Source organism: Phacochoerus africanus, chromosome 4 (assembly GCF_016906955.1).
Source record: "Phacochoerus africanus isolate WHEZ1 chromosome 4, ROS_Pafr_v1, whole genome shotgun sequence".
NCBI classification, from domain to species: domain Eukaryota; kingdom Metazoa; phylum Chordata; class Mammalia; order Artiodactyla; family Suidae; genus Phacochoerus; species Phacochoerus africanus.
The window spans coordinates 30904578-30927678 of NC_062547.1; the positions used below are offsets into that span (position 1 = coordinate 30904578).

Genomic DNA, 23101 nt, shown 5'->3' on the forward strand with positions numbered 1-23101 from the left:
AACACTAAAGGAAGATCTTAAACTGGATCTTGAGAAGTACTTAAGTCTTAATAGGTGAAGGATGGGCTTAAAGATGAGATTAGTATACTCAAGGAGTAATGAACAGATCAGCTTAGATAGCAATAGCACTTTAAACTAGGGTAAGAGAAAACCAGGATGTTTGGATAGTGTCAGATTGTCAGTAAACTTCTTCTGTTAGACATGTTTAAGTGAAGGGACTATGTCTATTTCATGTTCCTTGCACAGGGTCTGGCACATAGGATGCACTCAGTAAGTATTTGTTGACTGCTTGACTGACAGACAGAGACTGGCTGGAAAACTTCAAAAGCTAACTCCCAGAACTTTTTCATCAGGCAATGATAAAGCTAATGTGGTAGGGAAATTTAGCTGAGTTGGAGTAGAGAGTGCCAGATGTAATGGAAGAGGATGAAATACAGTTAGGAAGCTCTTACAGATAATGGGAGGCTGAGAGAAATAGTCAGGTGGTCTGGCTGGGAATGGAAAGGAATGAATTTTAAGAGTTATTGTGAAGAATAGTTGAGAGGTTTCCCTTCTTTGACTCTGTCTGAGGTCAGGTTCCCTTGAAGGAGCCTGAGATGGGGATTTTGTGCAAGGGACTTAATGAGGGAAGACCCTCAGGTGAAATCTTTGGAGGAGTGAGGGAAAGAGCATAGAGTAGAGCCAGAAGTTGGGCCAAGCTCTGTGTTCAGCTGAAGTCTAGCCTCAGCCTAGAACAGGAAGCATACCACCGAGCTGCCCCTCCCTGGGGCAAAGGGCCTGGCTATTGTATCCCCCAGTCAGTCACTGGCTGTGGACTGTCCCCCTGGGTAGGAGGGAAGAACGCATCACCTCACAGGCATGTCTTGCTAGGTGGCAGGTTCCTTTCAGCGGAGGGTAGTTCTCAGGGGAAGGGTCACCTATGAGGTGTTAATGGCCAGGACTCACAGCAGCTGGAGTTTGGGTGCACTAGCTTGGTAAAAGCAGTCTGGGGGGCCCCACCAGTGTTTCCTATGCCTTGTTATAGTCTGTTTTTCATAAAGTTGCCCTGCTGAGAACCTTCCAGCAGCTTCCCAACACATTCAGAATTAAATGCAAACCCCTTATCCTGGCCTACGACAATCTGGCCCCTTTCTACCTCTTTGGTTTTGTCCATATACATTCTCTCCCTGTCCAAACTTACTTTTCTTTCTCAAACATGCCAAGCTCATCCTCGCCTCAGAGAATTAGTGCTTGATTTTCTCTCTGCCTGGAGTGCTCTTACCCTCAGATTGTCACGACTAACCTCTCATCAGGCCATCCTCTCCACTCAGATGTCCCCTCTCCACAGAGGCCTTCCACTGTGTCTCCCGCCCAAGAGGCTGTGATCTGTACAAGCTATCCTGTCCTATTCAAGCATGTCACCCTGGTGCCTTGAGGTGTAGACACCCAATAAATGCCATTGAATGAATAAGCAATTAGTTGGAGAGAAATGAATAGGAGATAAGGGTTCAAATTTTCCCTAAGATAATGGATAACTGAACAAAGTGGAAACACTGACAGAAGTAAGAAATCTGAAGGGTGCATCAACTTGTGCAAAAAGATGTGAAATTTTGTTTTCAATGTATTGAACTTGAGATGCTGGCAGAAAATATATGATAGAAACAGAACAGTTTCTAGAACTAAATTCATATTAGCACAACCACCTACAGGCTGCAAGATCTTGGGTAAGTTATTTAACTTCTATGTGCCTCAATTCCTCACCTGTAAATGAGGATAGTGCTATTACCTACCTCACAGAGTTGTTGAGAGGACTCAGTGAGTAACACTTGTAAATCGTATTTAAAAAGTGCCTGGCATTATCAGACACAACTTAGAATAGATTTACAAGGAGATCCTGCTGAATAGCATTGAGAACTTTGTCTAGATACTCATGTTGCAACAGAAGAAAGGCTGGGGGAAAAATGTAATTGTAGTTAATACATGTAAGGATAACCTGACCCCCTTGCTATACAGTGGGAAAATTAAAAAAAAAAAAAAAAAGTGCCTGGCTAATAGCATTATTTTTAGTGGGATTTAAGGAGTTCTGCATATGGAAGAGATAAAAGAAGAGTCAAAGCCAGGGCTGGGACTAGGGAGAGACTAGTGTAGCACCAACTATGGACAAAATTTAAGGAGGCACTCACTTTGAGGCTTGTGCCCTTGCCCCACCCTAAGCGTGCATCTTTAATTTTGCATTCTTGGCCCTTCACTAGCATCACTCTAATCCTGGCCTGGCCTAAGCAGTCAAGGGGAAGATTCTCTAAATTTTTACTGTTAAGATTCTCTAAAACTGGACACCTGTCACACCTCCCTCTAGCCTTGGTGGAAGTGATTTCTTGCTGTTGCTCCTCTTTGGGTTGTGGCACTGTCCTTTGTTGCTGCTTCTTGGTCTTTCTATCACTTATTGATTCCCTGCAGACAGTCCCTCTGCTCAAATACTCCGAGTGGATTCTGTGTTTCTGGTTGGACTCTGATGTAGCAATTAATATCCTCTAGGGCTCCATCGTAAACAGTGGGATTTCAGGGAAAAGGGGCCTGCATTTATGGAGTGACTTCAATGTGTTAAGTACTTTTACATGTAATCCTCTAGGTACACTAAGTAACATAGTTGAGATTCAAACGTAGTTTAAAGGTTTATACCTTTTCCACCATGGAAAACATCTGGGGGTGTGGGGCGGTATCCAGATTGTGGGTAAGTGCATATCAAACTATAAGAATTTATTAGTTTTTTCCCAGTGAGAGATGATTTTTTTTTTAAATTTTCAGAGAGATACTAACCATTACTAGTCTTTCTCTTCCTCCTCTTTTTTTTTTATTTTTTGGCTACAACTGGAGCATGTTCCTGAGCCAGGTATTGAATGCAAGCCACATTGGTGACCCGACCAATGCCAGATCCTTAACCTGATAGGCCATGTGGTGAGGGAACTCCCTTCCTCCTTCTTTATTTTGGTGGAATTCACACAACATAAAATTAATTATTAAAAGTGAAAAATCTGTGGCATTTCGTACATTTGCTGTGCAACCACCTCTCCTGTCTGGTTCCAAAACATTTCCATCATTCCAAAATAAAACCCCTTATCCATTCAGTTTCTCCTTATTTCTCCCCTCTCCCAGCCCCTGGCAACAGTCAGTGTGAATTCTGTTTCTGTGCATTTACCTGTTCTGATATGTCATATAACTGAAATTATGTAGTGTCTCTTTTATTTCTGGCTTCTTTTACTTAACATAATGTTCTAAAGATCATCTACACTGTAGTATGTATCAGTACTTCATTCCTTTTATTGCTGAAAAATATTCTATCATATGTATATACTACAATTTGTTTATCCATTTATCCATTGGTAGACATTTGGTTTCCATCTTTGTGTTGTGAATGGTGCCACTATGAAAATACATGTATAAGTATTTTTTTGACTACCTGTTTTCAATTCTTTCAGACATATATTATCTCAACTTCTAGTTTATTTTTCTAATTCTAATTCCTATCAAATTCAGATTACAAAGTGACAAAATATGTAACTAATTTTTATTAAGATTTTTTTCTGTTCTTGAAGGCTTAATCATGTCTATAATCTAGTTTTAGTTTATTCTACAGGTTTTGCTCATATTTCTTTTGACTGTATGTATGTGTGCATGTAGATGTATGTGTGAGTGTGTGTGTGTGCGTGTGAGAGAGATAGTGTGTGATTTTTTTTTTTTTTTAACGTTTAATGTAGCCATTCTGGGACTTGAAGGTTGTTTACAACCATTGGCTCATGTTTTGTATTAGAACTAGCAGATTTTATATAAAGTACCATTTCTAGGTCAAAGAGGCTATGCTTCTTTCAAGGTAAATGCTAATAGCAAAGAGTTATTTGGAAATTTGGGCAAACAAATAAATGCAGCTATTTTTGTTATGTGCCAATAATAATTTATTTCTCTTATTAGGACAAATAAAGAGCAAACGAGGAAGGAATCATTATATTTTTGTAATTTATGTGAAAAGAAAATATAATCTAAAATAAATTGAGTGCACATATAAAATAACTCAGGTGCAAATTATTTATTTATGAAATGAAACCTCTTGAAAAGAGAGAAATGCTGACAGCAATTTGGTATGCAATATACTAGACTTCCGTTCTTACTCTTACATTTTCAAAGTCATACATGGTAATTTAGTTGCACTCCCATTAATATTAGTGGGCGTTTTTAAACTTAAATTCTTACACACATCTTTGAAATTGTATAGGTCAGAGTAAATTGTTACTGAAAAACCAGTTTACATTTTTAGTGAAATACTTTCAATCTCTTGCCAAAGATGTCCTAGAAGTCACCTTCATTCTAGTCGTAGGAGAATTACATATAAGGTTACTCTTTAGAGGTCATCATCTTTACAGCAACATGGACAATAATCATATTAAAGAGAAAAAAGTGTTTTCTCAACCCCTAAAGAACTCAAAAGTTCAGGACCCATGTCGTTTTATAGTAAGCAAAGGACCTTGGACCCTTTCAATGGAAACTTTCAGCCCAGTGCATCTGATCGGTGATAGAGGCATGCTAAGGTGAATTTTAATTAGGACTAAATTGTGGTATTACTCTTTCATACCCTGAACATCTGTTCCCTTCAGAAATGATGATTTATGCAGGCTATCAGAGCAGACAGCTTGCTACAGCTTATGTCACGGTTAGTGGGAAGCTGGTGGTAGCATTTCAGAAAACCAGCATCTAAATGGAGACAGGCCAGTGTACATGATATAGGTAATAGGGGGAGGGGAAGCATGATGTGTCCATTTTTAATTTTGAAGCCAAATATTGACTTGACTTAAAAAAAATTCTCTTCTAGACCATCTGTTGTTGATGAAGAAAGTTACTTGGACAATGAATGGGCTGATGTTTCCTACTGATATCAAAAGACGGAAAACCAAGCCTGTTCTTTCTAGTAGAATGAAGAAACTTACTGAGAAGACTTCAGCCCGAATTCTTTTCTTTAAGAATGGCATGGGGCAGGATGGGCATGAGATAACAGTGGGAAAGGAAACAATGAAAAAGGTAATTGTATTAAATATTGAAGTATAAATTAAATTTCAGAGTTTTTATAACTCTGGAAATATTCTTTTCCTCTACATATAAGTGTCAGCTAATAAACTGAAATATAAAGAAGGTGTTATATGTAAAAGGTAAAAATTCAGCTATTGTACAGATGTAATCTTTTTGCACTAACAGCATTAACTTACTTTGATAAAGCAACAGTATTTCAGGGGAAAAAAATGGCTAATATTGTTGGCAATTTCCCTAGTTAAAAGTTATGTATATAATTGAGGAAATATTCTGGTTGGCTATGATATTTTATAAGATATTTAGATCGAAGCCAGTTTAACCTAGCGTCAAATCTCAAATCTGCTTCTTCCCATTTAGCATCGTAATAAAACCTGGAAACACCTTTGCTCTTCACAACAGTAAATAAAGTCTGAAACAACTGGGATTCACTTTAAAAGTATCCATCTACGTTTTAAAAAGTAAATCTGGATGGGCCTAAGAAAAAGCTTGTAAAAGTCCAGTAAACTTTAAAAAAACAAATTTTAAGGTATTACTTGTCAAATGAACACATGTTTTTTAGAAGGTGCTTATATTTTCTAGATCTTTGATATTTAAAAATATAGAGGAACTAGATCTGGGGACAGGGCGTGGTGGTGGGGAATATATAGAGGAACTAATGGGAATTTGAAAAAAAACAACCTTTTTTTCAGATAAATATTTTTCCATGAATCTTAAAGTAGCTTGATAATAATAATAGCAACTAAAATTTATTAACTATGTATTAGAAAGACAGTAAAACATAACCAAACTGTCTAGATTTTAATCCTGACTTTGTCATTCACTAGCCATAAGACTTTGGGTAACTTACCCTGTCTGAGTCTCAATTTCTTTATCAGGAAACTACTGATAATAATATGCCTACCTCATAGAATTGATGTGAATATTCAGTACAATATTATATGTGGAGTAGAATGCATGACACCCAGAAAGTTTCCATTAAATTCTTATCTTGCTATTCTTATCTTTAGGACTCATAAATATACATCTAATAGTTAGAAATTATTTTTCTTATTAATGGGAAATATTTATTATGAAATTAAGATAGGTGTAAATCATTTTTTTTATACCAGACTCCTTTCAAAATGAGTATTAATTGAAACAGGTGAATAGTTGACTAGATATTAGAAGTGATATTAGAAGTTTTTATTACTGAAATACATATTTCTTAATCTCCTTATTTATAACCACATCTGGGTAAAAGCATTTACTGAGGAGGTGGGAAACTGGGTTTTCTTTCCTTTTTATCTGCAGTTTTGGATTATGAGTAAAACAAGGGATATTACACATCAGAGCAAATTGCTAAGGCAAGTTGTAACATCTTCCCTGGAGATTTTGAAAAATAAAGTGGACATATCTCTTGGATTGTTAAAGTGCAGTCATTCTTGGAGATAGAAGCGAGATTAGATAACCCCTTGAGTTCACTTCAGTTCAATCTCTGTAATTCTATGCCTCAGTGGTAAAATTGGGGTAATAGTCACTCTTATAGATTACATGTTCTTAGATGAAAGGTTGAGTATAAATAAAAATGTCACTGCTATTTTGCTTTTTGACACTAGAGAGCAATTTATTTAAAACTGGATGATCAAGGAATTCTTTAGCTTATTTTTTCTTCTTATAATTTGTAGAATTTAAAGAACCTTCACCACTTTTATAAAACTTAGGACATGATTTAGTAATGAATATGTTTGTAAATATTTATCTAAATATTGCCTTTAGGGTGAGGTAAAGGAGAGGAGGCAACAGAATATTGGTCTTGAGTATCGATAGAACTTTTTGGAGGGAAAAAAATAAGGCTAGCTAATTATTTTGTGAATAAAATTTAAATTTTGAAAGCTTTGTTGATAATCACAAGATAATGCCCCAAGTATTGATTAAAGCAGTAGGAATAAAAAGGTGTCATAGTCATAGGAAAAGCACAAATTATTTTGTTGTTTATTATAAAATATTAAGAATGTTGGGGACTAATAGCTATTTTTAATTATTGTAAGTAATATAAACCTGAAGTAGCAAGTAAAGGATTCTTATGTGGTGAAGGTTATTGCAGTGAAATAAGGAGAGAATTGGAGAAGATAGGTGATAAAATAGGGTAGTTGGAACATAAACGTCCTCTCTGAGCTCAGAATGGAGCCTAGAGGAAACAATTGTGTGTCAGTAATAGGTACAAGGTCAAAAGGATATCCATTTATTTATCTTAGGAGGTTAAGTAATTAAGGAGTTTGAAATGAGGACCAAAATGATATAATTCTTCTCTAAACCCTGGAATACCAGAACTGTGGCCCATCCCTCTGAAACCAGAGTCAGATTGTTTTATAATTACTTGGTATGGTTTTAGTAATGACTTGGACCTGCTACTAGGGGTTCTAGGCTAAATATTATCCTTGTGTTGAAGAAGGTATTAGGAAAACTTTGTGGGTACAAGATGCAAAGTAAGTGGAAAATGAAAACTGTCTGCTCCAGGTGCATAACTTTTTAAGGTTCACATTGTGGTAGATAACTTATTTTCCCTGAATTATCTCTTAGAATCATTGTCGGAGAAGTGGTATTAAACTGTATAGATTATTGTATTATCCAGGATAGCATCTCCTTTATGAGACATCTTTATTTTTTCCTCAGCAGTTAATCATTATAAATTGTTTACTTATTTTGTTTGGTTTTCTATGTACTATCACTACTGGCATGAGATTACAATGACAAAGAAAGTGATGAAAAAGATAGTGGAAAAGACTTGAGTTCTCCCACTCCATTTTGAACTGATTACCTACCATGACTATCCTGGTGTCTCCCTTTACCATCAACTTGGGAGTTATCTTTCTCCCTCTTCTCTCTTGGATGCTTCTTTCCAAGTCTTCATCTATCTATCTATGTATCTATCTATGTATCTACGTATCTATCTGTGTGTGTGTGGGTGTGTGTATTTTTTTTCTTTTTGGCCACATTGTGGAATGTGGAGTTCCTGGGTCAGGAATCACATCTGAGCCACTGTTGTAACCTATGCTACAGCTGCAGCAATGCCAGATCCTTTAATCCACTGTGCTGGGCTGGGGATGGAACCTGCATCCCAGTGCTCCAGAGCTGCCACCGATCCCATTGTGCCACAGCGGGAACTCCTCTTTATCCATCTTTATTTACTCTATTGTTAACATATTCTAGTGACTATCTGAGAAGGAGAATATGGGAGATAAATTTTTTTGAGATCTTGGGAAATCATTCTTTCCTCCAAATATTAAAGATATTGCTCCATTGTTTCTTGTTTCTAGTGTTGCTCTTGAGAATTCTGATACACTACTGATTCCTAGTCCTTTGTAAGTGACCTGCTTTTTTTTCTTAAATTGAGGTAGTAGATATACTATATTATATGTTTCAGGTGTACAACATAGTGATTCACAAATTTTAAATGTTATATTCCATTTATAGTTATAAAATATTGGATATATTCCATGTTGAACTGTGTACCCTTGTAGCTTATTTATTTTATACTTAGTAGCTTGTACCTCTTAATCCCTACCCCTAAACTTTGCCTTTCCCCCTTCCCTCTCTCCACTGGTAGCCACTAGTTTGTTCTCTGCATCTGTGACTGTTTCTGTTTTGTTATTCATTCATTTGTTTTATTTTTTAGATTCTATATATAATTGGTATCATATAGTATTTGCTGTCTTTCTGTGTCTGGCTTGTTTCATTTAGTGTAAAACCCTTCAAATCCATCCATGTTGTTGCAAATGGCAAAATTTCATTATTTTTATGACTGAGTGGCATTCCACTGTACATATATACCACATCTTCTTTATTCATCTGTTGATGGATACTTAGGTTACTACATAGGCTACCTGCTTTTAATTTTTCCTTTCTGAAAACACTAGAATCATCTCTTTGTTTCCAGTGTTCAAAAGTTTTTTTCAATATGTGCTAGATATTCAATGTGTCTTTTCAGTCTGAAAAGTCTCATCCTTCTCTTTTGAGAAATTTTGTTGAATTCTTTCTTTGATGTCTTTTTCTCTAATTTTTCTGTTTTGATTTTATGAACTACTACTTTTATATGTTGAATCTTCTGAACTGAACTTCTAATTTTCTTATCTGGAAGACTTCCTTATCTTTTCCCTCTAACCCAATGAATTATTTTGCTTTTGCTTTTTGTGCTACCTCTGTTTTCTCAAGTATTAGTTTTGTTTGTTTTTTTTTATTTTTGATCTTTTGTGTTTTAGGCTTTTCTTAAAGATGAGTTAATTTTAAATCAGTATTTATTTATTTATTTATTTATTTATTTATTTTTTATAATTTTTCTTTAATTTTCCCACTGTATAGCAAGGGGGTCAGGTTATCCTTACATGTATACATTACAATTACATTTTTCCCCCACCCTTTCTTCTGTTGCAACATGAGTATCTAGACAAAGTTCTCAATGCTATTCAGCAGGATCTCCTTGTAAATCTATTCTAAGTTGTGTCTGATAAGCCCAAACTCCCGATCCCTCCCACTCCCTCCCCCTCCCATCAGGCAGCCACAAGTCTCTTCTCCAAGTCCATGATTTTCTTTTCTGAGGAGATGTTCATTTGTGCTAGATATTAGATTCCAGTTATGAGTGATATCATATGGTATTTGTCTTTGTCTTTCTGGCTCATTTCACTCAGTATGAGATTCTCTAGTTCCATCCATGTTGCTGCAAATGGCATTATGTCATTCTTTTTTATGTCTGAGTAGTATTCCATTGTGTATATATACCACATCTTCCTCATCCAATCCTCTGTCGATGGACATTTGGGTTGTTTCCATGTCCTGGCTATTGTGAATAGTGCTGCAGTGAAGATGCAGGTGCACGTGTCTGTTTTATGTAGAGTTTTGTCCGGATAGATGCCCAAGAGTGGGATTGCAGGGTCATATGGAAGTTCTATGGATAGATTTCCTAGGTATCTCCAAACTGTTCTCCATAGTGGCTGTACCAGTTTACATTCCCACCAACAGTGCAGGAGGGTTCCCTTTTCTCCACAGCCCCTCCAGCACTTGTTCTTTGTGGATTTATTAATGATGGCCATTCTGACTGGTGTGAGGTGATATCTCGTGGTAGTTTTGATTTGCATTTCTCTTATAATCAGCGATGTTGAGCATTTTTTCATGTGTTTGTTGGCCATCTGTATATCTTCTTTGGAGAAATGTCTATTCAGGTCTTTTGCCCATTTTTCCATTGATTGATTGGTTTTTTTGCTGCTGGGTTGTATAAGTTGTTTATATATTCTAGAGATTAAGCCCTTGTCGGTTGCATCATTTGAAACTATTTTCTCCCATTCTGTAAGTTGTCTTTTTGTTTTCTTTTGGGTTTCCTTTGCTGTGCAAAAGCTTGTCAGTTTGATGAGGTCCCATGGGTTTATGTTTGCTCTAATTTCGATTGCTTTGGGAGACTGACCTGAGAAAATATTCATGATGTTGATGTCAGAGAGTGTTTTGCCTATGTTTTCTTCTAGGAGTTTGATGGTGTCCTGTCGTATATTTAAGTCTTTCAGCCATTTGGAGTTTATTTTGGTGCATGGTGTGAGGGTGTGTTCTAGTTTCATTGCTTTGCATGCAGCTGTCCAGGTTTCCCAGCAATGCTTGCTGAATAGACTTTCTTTTTCCCATTTGATGTTCTTGCCTCCCTTGTCAAAGATTAATTGACCATAGGTGTCAGGGTTAATTTCCGGATTCTCTATTCTGTTCCATTGGTCTGTCTGTCTGTTTTGATACCAGTACCACACTGTTTTGATGACTGTGGCTTTGTAGTATTTCTTGAAGTCTGGAAGAGTGATGCCTCCTGCTTGGTTTTTGTTTCTCAGGATTGCTTTGGCGATTCTGGGTCTTTTGTGGTTCCATATAAATGTTTGGATTGTTTGTTCTAGTTCTGTGAAAAATGTCCTGGGTAATTGGATAGGGATTGCATTGAATCTGTAGATTGCTTTGGGTAGTATGGCGATTTTTATAATATTGATTTTCCCAATCCAGGAACATGGAATATCTTTCCATTTCTTTACATCTTCTTTGATTTCTTTGATTAAAGTTTTATAGTTCTCAGCATATAGGTCCTTTACCTCCTTGGTCAGGTGTATTCCTAGGTATTTGATTTTGTGAGGTGCAATTTTAAAAGGTATTATATCTTTGTATTCCTTTTCTAATATTTCATTTCTGGTATACAGAAATGCAACTGACTTCTGAATGTGAATCTTATATCCTGCTACTTTGCTGAATTTATTAATCAGTTCAAGTAGTTTTGGGGTTGAGTCCTTAGGGTTTTCTATGTATAGTATCATGTCATCTGCATAAAGTGACAGTTTTATCTCTTCTCTTCCTATATGGATGCCTTTTATTTCTTTGGTTTGTCTAATTGCTGTGGCTAGGACTTCCAAAACGATGTTGAAGAGCAGTGGTGAGAGTGGGCATCCCTGTCTTGTTCCAGATTTGAGTGAGAAGGCTTTCAGATTTTCCCCATTGAGGATTATATCTGCTGTGGGTTTATTATAAATGGCTTTGATTCTATTCAGGAATGTTCCCTCTATACCCACTTTGGCGAGGGTCTTGATCATGAATGGATGTTGGACTTTGTCAAATGCTTTTTCTGCGTCTATTGAGATGATCATATGACTTTTGACTTTTTTTTTTGTTAATGTGGTGTATGATGCTGATTGATTTGCGTATGTTGAACCATCCTTGTGAACCTGGGATGAACCCAACCTGGTCATGGTGTATAATTTTTTTGGTATGTTGTTGGATTCGGTTGGCTAAGATTTTGTTGAGAATTTTTGCATCTATATTCATCAATGATATTGGGCGATAGTTTTCTTTTTTGGTGGTATCTCTGTCTGGTTTTGGAATGAGGGTGATGGTGGCATCATAGAATGTCTTTGGGAGTATTCCTTCTTCTTCAGCCTTTTGAAAGAGTTTCAGGAGGATGGGCACCAATTCCTCTTTATATGTTTGATAAAATTCATCTGTGAAGCCATCTGGTCCTGGACTTTTATTTGTAGGGAGTGATTTTATGACCTCTTCAACTTCATTTCTAGTGATGGGTCTGTTCAGTTGGTCTGTTTCTACTTGATTCAGTTTTGGCAGGCTGTAAGATTCTAGAAAATTGTCCATTTCTTCCAGATTGTCAACCTTGTTGCCGTATAGTTGTTCATAGTATTCTCTTATGGTTTTTTGTATTTCTGCTGTATCCGTTGTGATTTCTCCTTTTTCATTTATAATTTTGGTTATTTGGGTTCTTTCTCTCCTCTTTTTAGTGAGTCTGGCCAGGGGTTTGTCAATTTTGTTCACCTTTTCAAAGAACCAGCTCTTGGTTTTATTAATTTTCTCTATTGTTTTTTGAGTCTCTATTTTATGGATTTCTTCTTTGATCTTTATCATTTCCTTCCTTCTGCTGACTTTAGGACTTTTTTGTTCTTCTTTTTCTAATTCATTTAGGTGGAGGGTTAAGTTGTCCATTTGGGATCTTCTTTTCTGAGAAAGGCCTATATTGCTATAAATTTCCCTCTGAGCACTGCTTTCGCAGCATCCCATAGATTTTGAGCGGTTGTGTCTTCATTATCATTTGTTTCAAGGTAGTTTTTAATTTCCTTCTTGATTTCCTCATTGACCCATTGGTTTTTTAGTAGCATGTTGTTTAGTCTCCATGTAGTAGGTTTTTTTCTCTTTCCTTTTCCCATGGTTGATTTCTAATTTCATGGCATTGTGGTCAGAGAAGATACTTGAGATAATTTCTATGCTCCTAAATTTATTGAGATTCGCTTTGTGTCCCAATATGTGGTCGATTCTTGAGAATGTTCCATGAGCATTTGAGAAGAATGTGTATTCTGCTTTTTTTGGATGTAGTGTCCTGAAGATATCAATGAAGTCTAACTTTTCTATTGTTTCCTTTAGGATGTCTGTTGCTTTATTGGTTTTCTGTCTAGAGGATCTGTCCATTGATGTGAAGGGGGTATTAAGTTCTCCTACTATGATTGTATTCTCATCAATATCTCCCTTTATGTCTGTTAATATTTGTTGTATGTATCTGGGTGCTCCTGTATTTGGGGCATATATGTTGACGATAGTAACATCCTCTCCTTGGATGGATCCCTTAATCATTAAGTAGTGTCCTTCTTTGTCTTTCTTTATATCTTTTGTTTTAAAGTCTATTTTGTCTGATATGAGTGTTGTGACTCCTGCTTTTCTGTCGTGTCTATTGGCGTGAAATATTTTTCCCCACCCTTTCACTTTCAATCTATATGTATCTTTTGTCCTAAGGTGAGTTTCTTGTAGGCAGCATACTGAAGGTTTTTGCCTTTTTATCCACTCAGCCACTCTGTGTCTTTTGATTGGGGCATTCAGTCCATTGACATTTAAGGTGATAATTGATAGATGATTATTTATTGCCATTTGAACCTCGTGTTCCAGTTGATTCTATGGTTCTCCATTCTTCCTTTCTTTCTTTTTTTTTTTTTTTTTGGTTGGATGGTCTCCTGTTATTATCTGCTTGAGTGTATTTTTTTTTTCATTTTTTGCGAATGCAATATTTGCTTTTGGCTTGTGGTTGCCCTATTTTTTAAGTATGCTAACCCCTTCCCATAATTGTGTGTTTTAGCCTGATGGTCCTGTAAGTTCAAACACTTCATTACTATATTAAAATTAAGAACAGAAACATACAAACTAACAAACAAAAAGGGTTATTTACTTCCTAACATCCCTTGCCCACATTTTATGGTTTTGATGACTCTTTTTTATTTTTTTCTTTTTAACTTTATTTTGTTTGAGGCCTGTTCATGATTAAATCTGTATGCTGGCTTATTTGAGTGACTGCTCTCTGATTGTGGTTTCCTCAGTCCTAGTTCTTCCTCTTCTTCTTTTTTTTTTCTTTTCTCTTTTCTTTTTTCTTCCCTTTCCTTCCTTTCTTTTTGGTTTAGAGAAGCCATTTCAATATTTCCTTGAACCTGGGTTTTGTGGTGCAGTATTCTTTAAGTTTTTGTTTGTTGGGAAAAATTTTTATTTCCCCTTCTATTTTAAATGATATTCTTGCTGGATAGAGTATTCTAGGTTGCATATTTTTTCCTTTTAGCACTTTAAATATCTCTTGCCATTCCCTCCTGACCTGTAGTGTTTCTGTAGAGAGATCAGCTGATATTCTTATGGGGGTTCCCTTGTAGGTAACATTCTGTTTTTCTCTTGCTGCCTTTAGGATCCTCTCTTTATCACTAACTTTTGCCATTTTTATTATGATGTGTCTTGGTGTGGGTCTGTTTGGGTTCAGTTTGTTTGGGGCCCTCTGTGCTTCTTGTATCTTGAACCCAGTATCCTTTAGATTTGGGAAGTTTCCAGTGATAATTTCTTCAAATATATTTTCCATCCCCTTATCTTTTTCTACTCCTTCTGGAATTCCTATTATGCGTAGATTGGCCCGCTTTATATTATCCCATAGGTCTCTTATATTGCTTTCCAGTTTTTTGATTCAGTTTTCTGTCTGTTGACCGGATTGAGTGATTTCCATTATTCTATCTGCCATATCACTGATTCGTTCTTCTGCATTATTCATTCTGGTTTTTACTGCCCTTAGTTCCGTTTGCATCTCTGCAAATGAATGTTCTAGTTTTTCTTGGCTCCTCCTTATATTTTCTAGTTCCTTTCTGAGGGTATCTGCATTACTGTTCATATCTTCTCTTAATTCCTTCAGTATTTTCACTATTTCTCTTTTGAATGCCAGGTCTGTCAGACTGCAGAGATCTGTTTCATTGTTGACTGTTTTAGGTGAGTTCTGTTGGTTTGATTGGGGGTGGTTTCTCAGCTTCTTCATCTTGCTTGTTTTCTTTCTCCTGAGGGAGTTGTACTCTCCGTTATCGGGCAGTGTTTGCCTTGTCACTGCCATGGAATATTTCCTGAGGGCTGGCATTGTTGGTCAATCTTTTTTTGAGGCAGTGTGGCTTTTCTGGAGTGTTGATGGGGCTAACAGGGTTTCTTTGAAGCAAAGGAGGACTTGCTGAGGGCAGACAGGACTGGGAGGTCCACACCACGATGGTAGCAGATTTCACTTGGTCATGCAGAGCTTGCTCTGGTGTTTTTAGGCTGTGGGGTTCTTGCAGGGGGTTGGCGGTGTTGGGCAGCTGTTCCTCAGGAGTGAAGCACCCCCTGGGGGCTGGAGCAGCTATCTGGGTCACTGAGAACCTACGAGGCTCTTCCCTAGGGCAGCCCAACTCAGAAGGACGGCCTGAGAATGTAGGTGGATCTTTTCACAGTCTGGCCAAGCTTGTTGCAGCTTTTCTGGGCTGCAGGGGCTCTTCCAGGGGGCTGGTGGTGCTGAGCAGCTATTCCGTGGGAGTGGGGCACCCCCTGGGGGCTTGGGCAGGTAGCAGGGCCACTGGAAACCCAAGAGGCTCCTCCCCAGGGCAGCCCAACTCAGAAAGACCGTCTGAGATCTTTTCCTGACTTGGCCAAGCTTGTTGCAGCTTTTTTGGGCAGCAGGGGGTCCTGCCTGGAGCTGGCAGTCCTATGCAGCTGGTCCACTAGGTCTCGGCACCCCCTGGGGGCTTGGGCGGGTAGCAGGGCCATTGGTGACCCAAGAGGCTCCTCCCCAGGGCAGCCTGACTCAGAAAAACCGTCTGAGATCTTTTCCCAACTCGGCCAGGCTTGTTGCAGCTTTTCTGGGCTGCAGGGGGTCCTGCCTGGAGCTGGCAGTCCTATGCAGCTGATCCACTAGGGCACCCCCTGGGGGCTTGGGCGGGTAGCAGGGCCGTTGGAAACCCAAGAGGCTCCTCTCCGGGGCAGCCTGACTCAGAAAAACCGTCTGAGATCTTTTCCCGACTCGGCCAGGCTTGTTGCAGCTTTTCTGGGCTGCAGGGGGTCCTGCCTGGAGCTGGCAGTCCTATGCAGCTGATCCTCTATAGCTTGGCACCCCCTGGGGGCTTGGGCGGGTAGCAGGGCCATTGGAAACCGAAGAGGCTCCTCCCCGGGGCAGCCCGACTCAGAAAAACCATCCAAGAATTAGGCAGATCTATTCACAGCCTGGCTAGGCTTGTTCTAGCTTTTCTGGGCTACAGGCCTTTTCTCGGGGGCTGGTAGTGTTTGGTGCTACTCTGCGGAAGTGTAGCCCCTCCAAAGGGGCAGGGACAGCCCCTGCGGTGGTAGGCTTCAGGCAATTGTTGAGGCCAGCCCTCCTGGATGGCAGGCAGCCCCAGGTTCGGGAGAGCGTAGGGGCTGGTGGGGGTGGGGAGAGGGGATGCACTGGGAAGCACAGCTACAGCTAGCTAGCAGGCCTGTAAGCTTGCTGTGGCGTGGGGGGTATTCTATGGGGACCCAACCCTTCATCTCTCCCCTCCCCAGCACGGGCGCAGACCAGGCTCTTCTCCCAGGTTCCCTCTGATTCAGCTTTCCACTTCCCCGCCCCTAGAGTATTGCTCCCTTCCTCTGCGACAGCTTTGTTTTCTAGTCTCCCAGGCAGTCTCTGCCCCGTCAAATGGTTTCTAGACCTCCCAAGCAGTTTCCGCCCCGCCCCGCCCCCCCAGCCCATTCTCGGGGACTAACCTCTGGAGCCGAGGTCTCGGTGCCCAGCCCCCATCCAGGCGTCCCCCATCCCTTTCCCGGGGACTAACCTTCGGAGGCGAGGTCTCGGTGCCCAGCACCACCCAGGCGTCCCCTGGCCCTTTCCCGGGGACTAACCTCTGGAGCCGAGGATTCGGTGCCCAGCCCCCACCCAGGCATCTCAATTTTTGGTGACTGTGCCCGTAGCTCAGATGGTCCGTTCGGTTCTTGATTGGCTTTTCCGTACTCCAACTTACTGCTACACTCTTCTCTGCATCTGGAGATTCCTCCGGTTTGTTTGATCTTTCCCCCGAATAGGTGACTTTCCAGGGTGCGGGATCCCTTTCTCCTCCTCAGTTCCCTTTCGGGAGCGCCCGTCCCTCTCGGATTCACCTTCTCTCACTCTCCTTTTTTCTCCCGTTCTGCCCAGTAATGTCACGAACTTCTTGCCGTTATGGGAGTTTAGGTTCCTCTGCCAGTGATTGGTTGCTGTTCTGTGCGAGTCATTTATTCTGTAGATGTGCCTTTTTTTGTTGTGTTTGTGGGAGAGGGCGAGCGTGTCCCCCTACTCCTCCGCCATCTTGTCCTCCCTAAATCAGTATTTAAAAGTGAACAGCTAAATGATTGAAATTCTTTTGAGCCACAGATATATCTTATTTAGGGTTGGGTCTCATTGGAAAGTGTTTTGACTAGGATTTTTCTTTGGGGTGATATTTCTAATTGTTATGTCTGTATGTGTTTTCTTTGGGCTGATCAGTTTCTTTAGATAGACTCTGCCAATTTGAGCAGTCTAGGAGCCAAGTAGAGAAGAGGACTGAGTTGCACTTTCAGTAGGTATATTTTCATTTAATTCCCCTCTTTCCGGTAAGCTTCACTCACTTTCCACTTGGCTTGATGCCTCTGATTCCAGAGTTCTTCTGGTTTAGCCTCTGCAGAGAACAAATCTCCTCTCTTCTCTTCCGATGGCAGAAGTATGGTTGCCTGAATGCTTGGTGTTGAGAAAGGGTTCTGGGGGATTTAACTGCTTTTTATAGAAATAGTTAACATGTGTTCAGCTCCACTTTTTAGGAGTATCTGATGACTCAAATTTCTAAATCTTTCCTCAGTTCTGCGATACAGGGCAAGTTTACTTTTACTAGCTTAAGTTTCAACATTTCTGGTTTGATAGTCATTTACTACATAATTATCTTTCCTTTGGCTTCCAGAATTTTTGTTACTGATATTTCCTTTCTGATTCTCATTCCCCTTCTCTCTTGTAAATGTCAAATGTCAGTCTTTTGTTTAACATTGATGAAGCTAATTTTTTATGATAAAAAGATAATTCTAATGTCCTCTACCTACCCCAGTGGATTATTTTGCCCAGTCTCTTGGGATTTGTACACCCTACTTTGGAAAACATAGTTTTAAACTACTTGAATGAATACAGAATACTTCCTGTCACCTGGAGGTATCAAATACTTACTACAGGCAGAAGTCCTGCAGTATTTCTCAAAGTATGGTCCATGGAACACCTGCATCAGAATCATCAGGGCTATGTGTTAAGAAGTCAGATTCTGGGCCCTACTCTGATTCTATTGGATTAAGAATCTCTTGAGCCTGGATCCTAGGAATCTGAATTTCAACAAACATCTTCAAATCATCTAGCCCCACTAAAGTTTGAGAACTCTTCTTTTGGTGTTCTAAAACCTCAAACATACTAATTAATGGAAATTTTCATAAACTTGTATTTTCTGTATTGTTCTCATGTGGTATAAGAAAGAATAAGTTGTGTGACAGAGAAAACAATTTATGGGAAATTATATCACCGATTGCTAGATTAGAACTAGTGCAAGGAGTTCAGAAGTAAGGAAGACGAAAATGTCTACAGTTAGTGGGAAGGGAGTAGTCTGTGTGTAGTAAGACTGACTTAGGAAAAAAAATACTCTCAATATTTGTATGCAAACATACTTAATTGTAGTGACTTTTCCCTGTTATTACTGAAAAACCTAAGTATTGAGGAAATTACTCATGTATGACTATCAAGATGTAACTAAATAATAGATTTTATGAGATGCCTTTAAACTAGAGGAAAATTTAGACTTGTATGATATTAACCATTTGTTAATTTGAAAAATAGCTCAATAAGCCTAAACAACAACGATAAAAAACTTTAAGAAAATTTTCAAATTTAAGAAAGACCCAATTCAAATATAAATTGGTGCAACCACTGTGGAAAACAGTATGGAAGTTCCTTAAAAAAAACTAAAAGTAGATCCAGCAACCCTTCTCCTGTGTATATTTATCTTGAAAAGACAAAAACTCTAATTCAGGAAGATACATGCACCCTAATGTTCATAGCAGCACTATTTACAGCACCTAAGACATGGAAACAACCCAGGTGCCTAGCAACAGACTATTGGCTTAAGAAGATGTGGCATATTTACACAATGGTATGTTACTTAACCATAAAAAGAATGAGATAATGCCATTTTCAGCACCGTGGATAGACTTAAGAGAATATTATACTAGGTGAAGTAAGTTGGACAAAGAAAGACAAATGTTACACAATACCACATTTTTGTGGAATCTAAATATGATACGTGGAGTTCCCTTCTGGCACAATGGGTTAAGGATCTGGCATTGTCACTGCAGCAGCTTGAGTCACTACTGTGCTGTGAATTCCATCCCTGGTCCAGGAATTTTCATATGTTGCCAGAGCAGCCAAAAAAATAATAATAATACTAAAATATGATACAAATGAACTTACTTACTAAATAGAAATAGACTCACAGACATAGAAAACAAACATGTTTGCTAAAGGGGAATAGGGGGGGAGAGGAGTTTGAGATTAACAGATACAAACCACTGTACATAAAATAGATAAGCAATAGGGATCTACTGTATAGCACAGGAAACTATATGTAATACCCTATAATAACCTAGAATAAAAAAAAATCTGAAAAAATATATGTAACTAAATCACTTTGCTATACACCTGAAGGTAAGATAATATTGTAAATCGATCACACTTTTCTTTTAAAGGAAAAAAGAAAAAAAAAGGCCCAATTCAGTTGAAAAATACCACATGAATAGCATGACTGCAGAATGTTCACACACAAATCAGTAACTTTAACAACAGAGATTTTTCTAATAGTGTGGATGAAAGAATTTAGAGAACATTTAGAGATCCAAAAGTTAGCACCTGGAGTAACATTTGAATGTTCACACACAAATCAGTAACTTTAACAACAGAGATTTTTCTAATAGTGTGGATGAAAGAATTTAGAGAACATTTAGAGATCCAAAAGTTAGCACCTGGAGTAACATTGGAGTTAGCATGTATTCCAGCAGGGGAGGTCATGCATAATTATTTATGTTTGAAGTTCTTTAAAGAACTCTTTATAAGAGCAAAAGCCTGTTGATACTATTATTGGTTTTAAAAATTAGTCTAATGTTCATACCATGGTTTAATGTCAGATTAAAGGCAGATTTTTTTTAATATGGAATTTGATAATGTAGTTTATTCTCAAGTGGTGATGGATAGTCAACTGTCTCCTATTTATTTAGTATAAATTTCAGGATTGTATAATTGAATTATTTCAGAATTTTAGAAATAATTACATGGTAGTCTAAATTTTTTTGAATTAAATCAAAAAAAGAAATGAGAATTTTTAGTCAGCTGAAATAAAAAGAAATGAGAATTTTTAGTCTAAAGATTTATTTACTTTGTAGGTAGCAGTTAAGGACAGTCCTTAACATTATGTTTTAACTCCTCGAAACAGTTGAGATATATACATGATATTAAATCCAAAAAGGTAAAGTTTATTTCCGTTCTTTTGTTGAAATGTCTTATAGTTTTTATACTTGCATTTTATATTTTAGTATACCTAAGTTGTTTAGAACATATAACAATAATAGTTAAATTGAAGTTTATTAAATTAACTTTCGTAATATCTTACCATTAAAGTACCTTTGTTGAACTTTATCTAACTTCTGGACATGATAATCACAGAATTTTATGAAATAGCCTAATCCAACAACTCAGAAAACCATCACTTAGAGAAGTTAACTGCCACATCCAAGGTAGATCACCTGGAATAGCTACGGTTAGACCCATTTCCTGAGTTCAAGAGTATTTTTTTTTCTGCTATATGAAACTGCCTTAAATATACCTTTCTTCATGTATTAATTCCTATGTGTCTGCATTTAAAAAATGAGTTAACATAATCATTAAAAAATATGAGGCATTTGTTTACAGTCATAACAGAATAGCCAGTAGCAGACCTAGCCATCCCACTTTAAGTAACTGAAAACTGGATAAAATATATAAGATAGCTATTTTTGAACATTAGAAAGTAGAAGCACTAGACCATAATGCTTGAGAGAAGAGGAGAAGTTGGAGTCCTACAGTTAACCTCATCTTTATACTAGAGGCAACTTTTGGACTGTGGTGTAGGGAGAGAGAATCCAAGAAAAGCACAGTGATCTCCACAGGCTGAAAAGTAAGACATCAAAGTTCTGGGAGGCTGGAGTGGCTGGAACTTGGCATGAAATGCCATAAATAGGGAGATATTTGGAGAATAGTTCCCAAATTCTGCCCAGGGGCCTCCCTGTATCTTTGGCTAAATTCTGAGTTGCTCATACTCATGGCGAACACCACAAGGCCTGGTACAAACAAGTACCAGGGAAATAGCAATTAATGGGGTCGTAAAAAGGAAACAACTATAGGAGTTTGCCCAGATTAAGAAGACCTTTGACCAGTCAGAGGTAGGAATTTTATTGAACATGTAGAGGATTCACGAAGAGCCCAGAAAAGGTAATCATGAATCCAAAGAGCTCAGTGAAATCTCAAGAAATGCGTAAGGATTACAATGCCAGATTTGGAAGTCTTGTACTACTTGATTTCAGTATTTATTATAAAGCTAAAACAATCAAGACAATGGCATTGGCTTCAGCATATATATATATAAAGAGCAATGGAAGAAAACGAAAAGTTCAAAAATAAATTCACACATATAGTGGAAAATTACTCTTGATAATTCAATGAGAAAAACGTAGCTGTTTTGACAAATATTGCTGGAAACTGAATATCTGTATAATAAGAAATTACCTCAATCCCGTATCTCATCATAAAACTTAAAATTAATCATAGATCTATTCATTAAAATAGTAAAATTGTAGTAATTCTCAGAGAAGACATTCTTTACAACCTTGGGGTACAGAAAAATTACTTAGATAGGACTAAAAAGTGTGAACTAAAAAAACAAAAAATATTAAATCTTCCTTACCCAAATTTTTAAAACTTCTGCCCTTCGAAAGGTCACGTTTGTAAAATGAAAAATCTAGCCACAGACTGAGAGAAATTGTGGAGAAATCACACATCTGACAAAAAATTTGTATTCAGAATATATCTGTTTATAGTATATATTGTATTCCCTGACAACTCAATAGTAAGAAGAAAAAAAATATTAAAAAAAGGTCAGGAGTTCCTGTCATGGCGTGTTCTGACTAAGAACCATGAGGTTGCGGGTTCGTCCCTGGCCTCGCTCAGTGGGTTAAGGATCCGGCATTGACGTGAGCTATGGTGTAGGTCACAGGTGTGGCTTGGATTTGGCGTTGCTGTGGCTCTTGCATAGGCTGACAACTATAGCTTCAATTGGACCCCTAGCCTGGGAACATCCATATGCTGCAAGTGCGGCCCTAAAAAGCGAAAAAAAAGAAAAAGTCAAAAGATTTAAACACTATTAAAAAGACATAGAAAATGGAGTTCCTGCTGTGGCTCAGTGGGTTACGAACCCAAGATGGTGTCTGTGAGTATATGGGTTCAATCCCTGGCCTTGCTCGGTGGGTTAAGATCTGGCATTGCCACAAGCTTGGCAACAACCTAGAGGAACTGGAAATCTCACGTATGGCTGATGAGAGTGCAAACTGATGCAGTCACTTTGCAAACCAGTTTGGCAGTTTCTTGTCCATTTAAACACATACTTAGCACACAATCTAGCAATCCCATTTCTAGATATTTACCCAAGAAAAAGAACATATGTCAAAACAAAGACATCTAGGTGAATGTTCGTGGTAGCTTTATTAATAATAGCCCCAAACTAGAAACAACGCAAAAGTTATTCAACAGGTTAGCACTAGAAATGAATATGGTGATAGCTGCACAGATGCATGTTTACCTGCATTGAAATATACACTTAAAATAGGTACAGTTTACTTCATGTAAACTATACATCAAAATGGAAGATTTAATAAAGCAAACAAAAATAACAACAATATTAGAATTATAAAAATAATTTAAAAGTAAATACAATGCCTTTTAAAATTGCACTCCAAAAAATCAAATACCTTGGAATACGCCTGACCAAGGAGGTAAAAGATTTATATGTATGCCGAGAACTATAAAACATTAATCAAGGAAATTAAAGAAGATGTAAAGAAATGGAAAGATATTCCATGCATCTGGGTTGGAAAAATTAATATTGTAAAAATCGCCATCCTACCCAAAGCAATCTACTGATTC

At 38.0% G+C, this 23101-nt stretch overlaps 1 protein-coding gene across 1 annotated transcript in view; it reads left to right on the top strand.

Annotated features, from left to right (window-relative positions):
• Nucleotides 1–23101, top strand: part of DCDC1 (doublecortin domain containing 1) — a 393003-nt gene that overhangs the window by 16349 nt on the left and 353553 nt on the right. The window contains 1 exon segment of the mRNA XM_047776089.1: nucleotides 4841–5046. Coding sequence (XP_047632045.1) covers nucleotides 4841–5046 — 206 coding nt within the window.